The sequence below is a fragment of the Catharus ustulatus genome, chromosome 16, assembly GCF_009819885.2.
Source record: "Catharus ustulatus isolate bCatUst1 chromosome 16, bCatUst1.pri.v2, whole genome shotgun sequence".
NCBI lineage: Eukaryota > Metazoa > Chordata > Aves > Passeriformes > Turdidae > Catharus > Catharus ustulatus.
Genome location: NC_046236.1, coordinates 1,413,342 through 1,425,343, shown reverse-complemented (window position 1 = coordinate 1,425,343; position 12,002 = coordinate 1,413,342). Strand labels below are relative to the sequence as shown.

Sequence of the window (12,002 nt, the reverse complement as noted above, 5' to 3'; positions counted from 1 at the left end):
GGACCTTAAAGCCATCCCATCCCACCCCCTGCCGTGTCCAGGGACACCTTCCACTGTCCCAGGCTGCTCCAAGCCCTGTCCAGCCTGGCCTTGGACACTGCCAGGGATCCAGGGGCATTCTGTGCCAGGGCCTCCCCTCCCTCCCCTCCTTCCTAACCTCCCATCTACCCCTGCTCTGTGGCAGGGTGAAATCATTCCTTTTGTCCTGTCACTCCATGCTGTCATCCAAAGTCCATCTCCAGATTTGTAGGTCTCCAATGTTCTTTACGTTTAGTTGATCCGCAGATTTTTTTATTTCACAGTTAAGACAAAGTAAGAAATTAACAGTGGATGGTTCTGCTTCAGTGCAGTACAGTTTGAGTGTCAGAGGTTCTAATGAGCTGAGTGGCAAATTTAATTGAGGCTGCAAATGCTGCAAGTTTATTTAAAGTCAGAACTTACTTCTCATGAAGTATGCAGCAGAAATATTCCTTCTCCATCATCTACTCTCTCATCCTGTACATAGAGTCATACCCATGAAAACAAACATCCAAACTGAGATGTCTTTCTCTTGTTCCTGACCCTCAGGAGCAGTCCCAATGATTGTCACTGCGTTTGGCAGTGGTCCTCACTGCTGTCCCTTTGTCATCAACCTTCTCTACACTGGCAAAGCTTTTGCTCCTTTCCAACAGCTGAGGATCTGGCTCAGGGTTGCATGCAAGAGTCACCACCCAGGACAACTATAATCAAAATGCATCACCCTTCACAGCCATCCCAACATTGTTCTGTGTCACCAGTGTCAGGAGGTTTGTAGATGCAGGCTCATTGAAAACGGCTGCTTGCTGTTTTGGCTGTCAGGCTTAGCTGCAGGAGAAGAAAAACTGAATGCTGGGGGTCAGGTGCTGACAGCCAGAACTGCTTTCCATACAGTTTTCCAAACTTATTTTCCTCTTCAGCATCAACATGCATTGTGTTAAAGTTTTTAGATTTTAAGTAACTTTATTTAATGACTTCTTCCTATTGCCTTTAGCAGATTGAATTTATAAAGAAACTGCTTAAATCCTGGTGTGCTGTGGTGTCTAAAACGGTTTGATATTTCACTGACTGATGAAGTGATGCTCCTGCAACAGAATCTCTGAGCCCCCTTTTGCTGCTTAATACCCAAACAGCTCAGGGTTTGCTGGTAACAGACAAATGGTGTGAGAGCTGTGCAATGCACAAGAAGGCTGATGTCTAGCAGGGCTCACGTCAGCTCTGTGGGTTTGTTCAGAGTGACAGCTCGATGTGTGTGCTCACAGCCCAGCCAGGCTTCAAAGGCTGCTGCTGTCTTGCTTCCTAAGTGCTGCACGTTGTTTGCAGGTCACCTACAGTGCCATGGCACTGATGCACCACAGAGGACACTTTGGGGGGCTCCTGAATGCAGAGCTGCAATTACAGGCTGGAATAGCCCCATCTGGAGCTCTAAGTTGTTGTCACTATTATGGTTTTAAATAAAGAAAAGTAGAATCTTAACTAAAATATTTGATACTGGCTCATAGCCTCTGTTTTCAAGTGTGAGCTCTGGAGCCAGGAGAGCCCTTGCTGCAGGGAAGCAGAGCAGTTCCTGGCAGCTGGAATCTTCAGAAGCAGCAGGGAAGGCACGGAGGGCTGTGTGCAGCAGCCAGGGAGGTTGGAGTGGAGCTCTCAGTGCAGCAGCTGCAGGAGTGCCAGGGAAGAGAATCCTGCTGCCCTCTGTGTCCCTGGGTGGCTGCAGGTGACACAGGGAAGAGCTCTGCAGTGTGTTCAGTGCTTGGAAGCTCCTTTGCAGCTGCTGTGATGCAGGTAATGGCACAGCTTTTAGGTATTGCTTGAAATGGTATTGCTGGATGGCAGGACCCTGCAGATGGAGAGAGAATCAATGTGCAAGGGGAAAAGTGGTTCAACAACAGATGTTCTTTGGTGGTCAACCCATGCCACACATGACATGAAGTGTCTTGATAATAACCTAAGCAGTAGTTCAGAAATCCGTGCAAAAGAGGATTTGCTTTGTTTATTCTTGATTGTTATAGATCATAGGTATATGTTACAGATTTTTATTGATATCTAGAGATTGTTGGATATATAAAACTTGACAGTTCCTCCTTGGATGTGGATAGTGTGCCTACACCCGTGGGCTGTGCCAGGTATTGTAAAGAAGGCAGCTTCCCTTGTCCCTGCTTTTTGCCATCTTTGGAAGGTGAGTTTGCTGTGACTGCCAGAAGCTACTGGGTTAACATTTTATGCATTTAGAGATAATCTAGTGTTGACTCAAGACATGATGCTTCAGTGTGACTTGAAGGCTTGAAACTCTGCTGTCAAGATACACTAAAAATATCCCCACATATTCCTGCTGAGCAGCAATTGGCACCAGGAGCCTGGGAGTGAGGCTGTGTGTGTCAGATGGGCTGGCTCTGCCCTGGGGTGCTCAGCCTGAGCCCTGCCCCCTCCTGCCTTGGCATGAAGCAGGTTGAGAGTGAGCAATAGCTGGGGAAGAGCTGACATTTCTCCTGGGATCATGGTGTGGGATGGTTCCCTCAAGCCAGTAGAAAGTGTTTGGTGAGTGCTGTTTGTCACAGCTGCTTTTTGGGAGGCCCTGATGGAAGAATTGCTTATTCTCTGGGAGCTCTGGACAACTGCTGGCAACATTTGCATCTCACACTCGGTGTGTTTTGTGGGGATGACAGAGGTCTCAGAGTTTTGCTTTGCCACTGCTCAGACTCTATTTTCCAGGCAGGATGGTGCTGGCACCATGTGTGCAGTGAGAAGGTTTTCCCTCATTCCAGGGGTCTGTATGGTTTCCTCACCTTCTCCAGCTGCAGCATGGAGGTTATTTCCTTGAAGGATGGGTTGTGTCTCAAGTTTATCTGGTGGGTGCTGGCTGATGCAGGGATGGCTGAGCTCTGAAGGGAGCTCCAGTTCAGAGGCACAGCATAAGGAGACACCTCCAGCTCTGCTGTATCACCCTCATCTGATCCTCCAGCAGTGACCAGAAGACCCTCCTCTATTGAACATGTAGATGCAGAAGACAAATCATAAACTCTTCAGCAGGGACTAAAAGAGGTGGTAAAATTTAGAATCATAATTCATTCGTACATCTCAACCAGTATGGGCTTGTTTTAACTGCTAAGCACAGTGACCTGCCCAAGTCTGACCCTGAATCGTGGCCAATTTGTATAAATTCTCACAGCAGTTTCTGGCAATTACAGAGTGTCCTTCCAAGTAGCCATTAGTTTGTGAACCAGAGTGTTGGATTTTGGGGTGAATCATCAAGCAGTAAATGTGTGATGTGACACTTGACTGCTGTGTTTTGCTCTTTCAGGTGTTAGTCACACGAGATCTCTGCTTTCCTTGCTTTCCCATTTTGGTTTCTCTCTCTCCACACTGAGCTGTGGCAAGCAGTGGTTCTTGGATAAGGTGTCATTTCCATAGTTTTTTGTAAAGGCCAAAGCCTTGTGCTCTTGGTGACCCCAACTGCTCCACACAGAGTTCCTTCTCCCAGCAGAGCAAAGAGAAGGCTGCAGCAGGACAGCTTGAATGGGATATTGTTCCTTGTCAGACAGGAGGTCAGGCACGTTGGTGGCTTCCTGGGAGGCCTTTGTGTCTGTATTGCAATAGATGCTGCTGCTCCCTGAATTGTTTCTTTCACCAAAATCTGAAGGAATGAGGCCAGTTACTGGCTGTAGTCCAGGCAGAGATAACACTGGGTCAATGTTTGTAGCTCGGGTGCTGTTGTTCCATGCACTTCTCACTGGCAAATATTTTTTCCTCTGGCCAACAGAAGTGTTTCTTTTTTTCATTTGGGCCCCAAAGACTTCTGCTGTGCATACTCTGCACCTCCTGAAGTTCTCTTTTCCCTGAATCAGTGCCTTTCTGTATGCTAAATAATATGCATTTGGTCCCTCCCACATTGTTCCTTGTATATTTTATCTTACTTGTGGCTAGTGGGAAGCTGATATCTGATCTGTTCAAAGCACGTGGATTATTGTGTCTGGTGTGTGCAGACTCTGTGGTTCCCTTCAGCACTGAGACCAAGCAGTGGGAGGGACTGCAGGATGAAGTTCTTTTTTCCTGGAATGCCTGAATCTGCAGAGGAATATTTGTCTATCATTAGAGCGGCTCAAAAGCTGCTCCAAATGCATCTTCTTCCTGCTTAAAAGTGATGAGGTGTCTTCATCTTGCTTCTCATCATCTCTTTTCAAAGGGATGATGATCTGGGCAAAAAAATCTGGTATTGCAGCTCCTCCTCACTTCCCTTCCTCTGAACACTGGGGTTCCTCTTTCCTGGCAACTTGCACATGGCTGTAACATGACTTTGAGGAATCTCATTAATTAATTAATACAGATTTAAACATTGTCTGATCACAAAAATTTTAAGTGTTTTAGCACATGGATGAAGTCTTCTCCTTATCACATATTCATGTAATATTGACCATAAATTCTGTCTACATCAGGTGCATCACAATTAATTTGCTTTGTGCTCCACACAAAGCAATGTCCCCCCCCCCCCCCCAGCTTTTGTGCTCTCCCATCGCACAGAAGCTGCCCTGGAAGCACATGGAAACCACTCAGGACCCAGCAGGCTGGAGGGAACTGCCTGGAGGTGTGCAGGGGGTTTGGCTGCTGAGGTGTTTTGTTTCCTGCAGTAATTCAGTGGTTACACATCCCTGTTGTTGTGCATTCCTGAGGCCTCTGTGGTGTAATTGATTTCAAGGTCACTTCCTAGAAAACCCTGCCAAGGAGAAACAGGAGTAGCTGTTAGAAAGATCCTGTCTGCTGGCCATGTCCTGTGGGGCCTGTAGGAGCAGCTCTTCAAGTAGAGGGGCAGGAACACTGGCACTGCCAGATGTCTGACAGCCTGGAGCTGGCAGTGTGCAGGACTTGCAGAGGGTCCCTGCTCTGCAGGGGAAGGGGCTGAGCAGGTGGAGTAGAGGATTTAGAGAAGGGTAATTTCCTCTTTTCTCTGTGCCTGTGGGGCTTTAGAATGTCACTTTTGGGGTTTGACACTTGTGGTTTTTGTTCTTGTTTGGCATCCAGCTGACCTTTGGAGTACTCTCTTCTCACAGGTGTAGGGTTTGTACTGGTTACTGAGTATTTAGCCAAGTTTAGGACACTTCCAAGCATGACTTCTTGCATTGTTCTCAAACCCTCTTCTCACAAGCTGATTTTCACTGTTCACAAATAATCCACTTGGGATGGATGTTTACCAGACCAGGTCAAACCACTTGGATGCATTTCCCAGGAGATCACAGGGCAAAAGCTTGGGCAGAGCACTCTGCTGATTCCACATTCAGCCCTATCACTGGTAATGATTGCTCCTTGTAATTAATCATTTGTCAACTTCTGTGGCACTAAGGAGTCTTTGTTGGGGTGCAGAGGTCACTGTAACCAGTTGGAAATGTCCTTATCCTAGTCTGGACTCTCTTCAGTGTGAGAGGAAAATTTGACAGTATTGAACCTTTGAGATCTTTGACTTTCCTGCATGTTTTAATTTTTTTCTTTTTCATTTAATTTCTTATTTGTTGAGTTTTTTCACTCCAGTGAACTGCATCTAAATGCTTATTTTTTCTTTACATTTAGATGCACCCAGTAGTTCTAAGCAGATGATCTCCATGAGTTCAGATTCCTGATCCCTCTGTCCTCACTCAGCCCTCTTGAGAAATTGAATGTGTGATTTCAGTTTCAGGACTGCAGAGATTTAAATGACTCTTTGAACTGTTGGGTACAGTCCACTACAACGAAAGCACTGATTTTTGCAACAATTATTTTTTCAGAAAACTGGGGAAAGCCACCTTGATTTAGGGAAGGACATTGGTGGGCCTGAGCCAGCACCTCTTGTGGAATGGTTGGTTTGAGGTGTTAATCCCTGTGGGGTCAAGGGGAAGGGAGGGAGTGGCTTTAATTTATTATATATGTGTATCAAATGTGTATCCTGTTCAAAACTTTAGTCATCCTGGGGTCTGTCTGAAGTGCAGACCCACAGGAGGGCTTTAACACCCAGTGCTAGCACACTGCTGTTGTTCCTTCTGGGAAAGGAGAGGCACAGAATGGAGAGACAAATCCCAGTTCCTGTATCCTGCTCAGTGCAGAGTTCCTGCAGGAAGGAGCTGAAAGAGCAAGAGCAGGCAGCCAAAGCATTAAAGCAATTATTACTAAGTACTCTGTGCCTTTCATTTCTCTGGGATGTTCTGTTGCCCACCTTGGACTCTGCAGAATCCCAGAGGGGGAGACATAACAGCCTTGTGGTGGCTTAAAAAAATGAAGTATTTCTCTGTGTTTATAACCCCCCTCAGTTTCCCTGATGGAGCAGCAATGGGCTGTTGCACAGAGATGATGATTTTGGTAAGACGATGCTGAAATAGGCTGCTCTCCTGCTCAGCTCAGTCTGCAGGGGTGGAAGGTCTGGGTGCTCTGCAACAGCTTTGCTGTGACTGCAGCGTGGGGCTTCAGCTGTCCTTCATGTGATCTCAGGCATCTTCCCTGCTGTATTTTTAGAGCTGTTGTGCAAAGAAGATTAGCAAAGGACTTAATATCGATGTGGATATGGATTCTTTCTCAAATATGGCAATGTTCCCCCTGTTTAGGCAATGTGTTTGGGCTCATGTCACAGTTATATCACCAGGCTATGCACTGCCATGTGCCTCTGCCCTGGCATCTCTTCCTGCTCCAGATGTTGTTTAGCTCACTGAAAAAGTGGCTGCACTTTTAGCCCTGGTCTTAGTTTTGCTGGATCTAATGACAGTTTATTAGGGATCAAGTCCATAGTTAGTGGAGAAAGAAGCAGCTGGGAGTTGAGATCCAGTGGTTTACCTTCAAACAGGAGCCACAGGCACCTGGATTTCGGTGGAGGTTTCAGTATGGCTCTTGTGGTCTCTCCATGGTGAGGGGGCACTTACAGGTGAAGCTGTTCAAGTGAGGCCTTTGGAGGGTCCTGGTCCCACTAGAACAGCTCTTGTTTGTCTGGAAACTCCCTCCAATGTTCCTGGCTCAGCTGCACCCCTGAAAGAACAGAATCATGGAATAATTTGGGTAAGAAGACACCTTAAAAGCTCATCCAGTCCCACCCCCACCCCCACCATGGGCACCTTCCACTATCCCAGACTGCTCCTGGCCTTGAACACTGCCAGGGTTTCGGGGGCAGCCACAGATTCTCTGGGCAGGGCATCGCAGGAAAGGATTTCTTCCTAACATCTGATTAAAGTGTGTCCTCTTTCATTTTAAGACCCTTTTCCCTTTGCCTTATCAAACTGTCCCCGCTTCCTGTGGAGTTAATTGGGGCAGCCTTATCTCAGGGAACAGCTTTCAGTGATACTTTTTGCAAGTGTGTTAAGGACACATGTATAGAGTGACATGGGACAAACTGGTCAAAAGCAGTTACTAAATATTCTGGTATGCTGGTGGCCTCTGAAGGTGTTCTCCGCATGCACTTCCAACCACCTGGGACTCCAGTAACTTAGAATGTGTGACCTGAAGAGATGCATTTTGTGATACAAAGTGAAGGCTTTGGCCTCAGGATAGCCTGGGTGGTGGTTTGGAGTCTGGAGGGTTAGGAGAGGGCAGGTGGAACACAGATAGGACATGTTGGCTCTGCCTGTGCTGATGAATGGGCTGGCAAGTGCAGGGAAGAGAGCAGGTACTGAGGTGTGCAGCCCCCCTGGGGCAAAGGGCACTGGAGAGGATGCTGTGAGTGTCTTGTGGCAATGCCTGACACAGATCCATGAGCTCCCATCCTAACAAATCAAGCTGCATTAAGCAGTGAATGTGCTTATCTTGGCTGGAGCCAGGTGGATCTGTGGTGGAAACAGTCACTTACTGTGGGAATTTTGGATTTATCTCAACTGGTATTGATATTCCTGTGATGAGGAGTGAAAAGCACAGGTAGAACATGGGAAAAGTTCTGAGAAATGTGACAGAGCAAGCAGAACATTATTGAGGGACTGGGAGAGCAGGATTTCAAACCTGCGTGCTTTGTTCTGGCCAGGACTCCAGTTGGCAGCTGCCTGCACTTCCCTCCTGATACTGGAGCAACATGATAATCTGAAATAACTTCTTTCCCATCCAGAGGTCTGGGAGCAGGAGATATGGAATGTATCCTTAAGTGCCTGGGCTATTTTGGGAGCAGGGGACATGAGTCTGTGCAGGGGCATCCAGGCTTTGCATTGCTGTGCTAATGGGGAGCTGACAGCCCAGCAGCTCCAGCATCAGCACATCAATGTTTGCTTTTGGGGCAGAGAACTCAGGAATATTTTTATTACTCTGTGCTGTATAAAATGGTGGTATCTTCTGAAGCCTGGAAGATGACAGCAGTTCCTAGAGGAGTTGTGTTGGAACAATAGCAAAAACATCTTAGGATGGAAATGTGGAACTCTTGAGAGTCCAGTGGAAGAGCACAGGTTCTCTTCCTAGAACAGCTGCAGTGGCATTCTGGGCAGATTATGCACCTACCACATATTTGCAACAGCAATAAATACACCATGCAAGTGGTTTTTCAGAAATCCAAGGAAAATGTTCCATCCTGCAGACATCTTAGAATATAATAAGAGATGAAGAGGCTGGGGAAGGAGCAGTGACTGTAGGTACTGCTTATGCAAGTTAACTTCACTGCGGGTGCCAGGGAAGACTGGATTTCTGCTAGAGCTCCTAAAGAAGCTTTGGAGAAAGGGCTTTTCAGAGGGATGTGCTAATTAGAATAGGGAAGTTTTCAGAACCAGGACAGAGTTGCTTTAGAAATGGATAAATTGAGGCAAAGTGAGTAGTCAGTAATTGGTGGTCTTACCCTTGATAGTTTAGGGCAACCAGAAGTATTTGGCACATCACGTTTTAAGGCTTCATACAGACAGTATTGACCCAGAGATTATAAAATTCAAGTTTTTAGCCAGCAGCAATCAGCAGAGCTCTGTTTGCTTTTGCTAGTTAGGAGCTTCCTGATGTTGAAGTGATGGTTCCCTTCCTAGTATTCTTCAACCAACAGGATTCTGTTTCTACTTCACATATGAAGGGAAAGTTCTGTTAGGACATGCTTGGCTGGTGACTGACATGGTGCTGTCCCTGCTTGTGCCTCCTCTGCTTTAACTTCACCTCTGAGAAAACTGGGACCAGCTCAGGGGTTCAGGGGCCTCTGTTTGTTGGACTTTCCCTGTAAGGTAATTAATTCAGAAAGAGTTAAAATTGATTCAGCCAGAAACTGAAATTTACTTCATTTTTACTTGTAGGCCTATGAGAAGCGCTTTCCTACATGCCCAGAGATCCCAGTGTTCCTGGGGAGTGAAATCCTGCACGAATCCAGGAGCGAGGACGGAGCCATCCATGTCATTGAGCGCAGCTGCAAGCTGAATGTGGATGCTCCCAGGCTGCTCAAGAAGGCAGGTGGAACCTTAGGAGCAGAGAGGTCTGGATTTTGTTGAATTTCCTAAAGTTACTCTTTTCTCTCTGTGTTTCCCCCCTCCTGTTCAGATTGCAGGGGTGGATTATGTCTTCTTCATCCAGAAGAACACAGTGAACTGGAGAGAGAGAACCCTGCGCATCGAAGCCCACAACGAGACCTTTGCCAGCCGTGTGGTGGTCAGGGAGACCTGCAGCTACTCAGTGAGAGCTCTGCTGTGACTGGCTGTGCTGGGAGGGGAGGAACTGTGCACTCACACACAGGGGGAGGTGTCTGAATGGGTTTGGGCACCCCTGCAACACTGGGCTGGGATTAGAGACTCTGGGGCTGGAAAGGCTCTTGGGTCCTGGGTGTTGTTCAGTTGCTTTGGAGGAAGGGTCTGGAGAGACAAGGCAAGGAAGAATGGCGTCCCATGGACAAACTGGACATTGGGAAGGAATTCTTCCCTGTGAGAGTGGCAAGGCCCTAGCACAGGTTGCCCCTGGATCCCTGGAAGTGTCCAAGGCCAGGTTGAACAGGGCTTTGGAGCATCCTGGGATAGGGGAACGTGTCCCTGCCCAAGGCATGGAGAGGAACAAGATGGGCTTTAAGGTCTTCATGATCTTAAAGGTCTCTTCTAACCTTGTGATTCTGTGTGTCCATCCAAATCTTTCTGTGATTTCATATGGCTTGAGAAACTTCTTCATGTTGATTGTGTTTCTCTGCTTGGAGTGAAAATGGAAAGCAGAACTGGTGTTCCAGAACTGCCGGTATTCCCTCAGTTTCTTTTTGATTGAAATTCAGTCTAACAAAAACATTTAGAGCTTGGACCTGTCTATAAATCTGGATATCCAGAATTAATCCCTTACTATTCATTATTATAAGGGCCTGAGTGAAGTCTGGCAATTAATTTTGCCCACAAATAGGTGAAAGTTTTAGCACCTTGTCTGTCATTATTTTCATGCTCTAAAGGTTTGGAGAAAAGATTAGAGCCTTATTTGTGGTCTGGGCTGTCTCCCTTTGTGGCTGTTTCTGTGCTGTTTCACTGTGATGGTGCTCTGAGGGCCCAGTCACCATGAAATAGCCTCAGCTGTTTCTGAAAGAAATCAGATCCTGCTTGTTCCTTACACAAATGTCCGGATCCTGTTGCTTACCTGCCCTTTTGGCAGCTGGACAGCTTCTTGGGAGTAAGCAGGCTGTAAGGAGCTTCAGGCAAGAGGAGGAGTGGAAGAACTGTGAACATTTTGGATGGTGAGGGTACTCCTGAACCAGAGGTCCCTTGGTGGCTGCATGAGGCTTCCTAAAAATTGCTGTAAATCAAACTTCCTTCATCGTCAGAGGCACTGACAGGTCTGAAATGCTCCCAGGTCAACTCTGAGATTGTTACACTTGCTGATTTTGGCTGTGTCCTTAGGAAGGAAACGTCAGCATCTGGGCTTTGAGGGGAACAGGGTGGGAGCTCCTGACTGCATCCTCAAGATGGTTCCCTGCTCTATTTTTACCAGTTCCCTTTTCCCTGCCAGAGTGTACCGGAAGTAGATTTATTCTCATCTTTCCTTTTCTGCAGTGTTCTCTGAGGCAACTGGGAGAAATATGATCGTGCTCCTGCAGTTACTTAATATCTCCCTGGGGAATTTATCTTTTATGGTATCTTTGTGTGGGGACTGGAGTTGTTTTTCTTTCCTGTCAGTTTGTTAAGAGCATCACAGGAGAGGGTTAAGTTTAAAAGAGGAAAAGATTCTACCATGTATAGAGGAACAGAGGGGAAATAAGGGAAAGGTGTGAGTTGAGCTGAAGAGTGGGAAAACTCCCTGCTCTGCCATGTCCCCAGTGTTTTGGGGAGAAGGCTAATGTTAGTGGCTGAGTCTCCCATCCAAAACTAAAAAAAGAAACCCGGTTTGCATTTTTGTTCTTTGCAGGTGTAGGAGTTTTAATTGCATGTTCCACAAGACCATCCCTGTCTTTCCATAAAGAGACCTTGACACGATGGTTTGGAGTTGGGCAGTTCCTCTGCTATTTTTGTGCAACTTTTGCTACTACAGTTCAGGTCTGCTAGAGCAGGGATGGGTTTAGATCTTGATTTCCTTGTGCATGTGAAGAATGTTGGGTTAACAAAAGTCTGGATGTCCAGTTCACAATGGGTTCTCCCAATGGGAATGAACCTGGCTGGTCAATCCAGGTGTGGCAGTGCCTCCTCTACCCCCTCTCTGTAGCTGTGGAGGTCAAACAGCCAGTGTGGCCATGAGCCATGTGTCACCATCCCTCCTGTGTGTTCCCCTGGCTGCAGGTTCACCCTGACAACGAGGAGTGGACGTGCTTTGAGCAGTCGGCCTCTCTCGACATCAAATCCTTTTTTGGCTTTGAAAGCACTGTGGAGAAAATTGCCATGAAGCAGTACACCTCCAACATCAAACGGGTAAGGTGGGCTTCCCTGGCTGCCAGAACTGCCCAGCAACTGTTAGCTTTTCTGTGAACACCCCCAGTGTTCTGTAAACACACCCAGTGTAGTTCTGTGCCCTTGCTAATGGCTCTGAAATCCCTCAGTTGGGCAAAGCCAGTGTGCAAAGAGCACAGAAGGATCTGCTGGCTGCAATGTGTCTGAAGGGGTGGAGCAGGCTGTGCCAGAGGATGGCAGTGGGTGCTGTGG

At 47.1% G+C, this 12,002-nt stretch overlaps 1 protein-coding gene across 2 annotated transcripts in view; it reads left to right on the top strand.

Moving 5' to 3' along the window:
- The window catches only part of SEC14L5 (SEC14 like lipid binding 5), a 36,682-nt gene that overhangs the window by 10,038 nt on the left and 14,642 nt on the right, over window positions 1-12,002 (top strand). For both annotated transcript variants that reach the window (XM_033073687.2, XM_033073688.2), the window contains exons 4-6: window positions 9,207-9,356; window positions 9,448-9,579; window positions 11,643-11,771. In XM_033073687.2, the coding sequence (XP_032929578.1) occupies window positions 9,207-9,356; window positions 9,448-9,579; window positions 11,643-11,771 (411 nt within the window). The remainder of the gene's footprint in view (window positions 1-9,206; window positions 9,357-9,447; window positions 9,580-11,642; window positions 11,772-12,002) is intronic.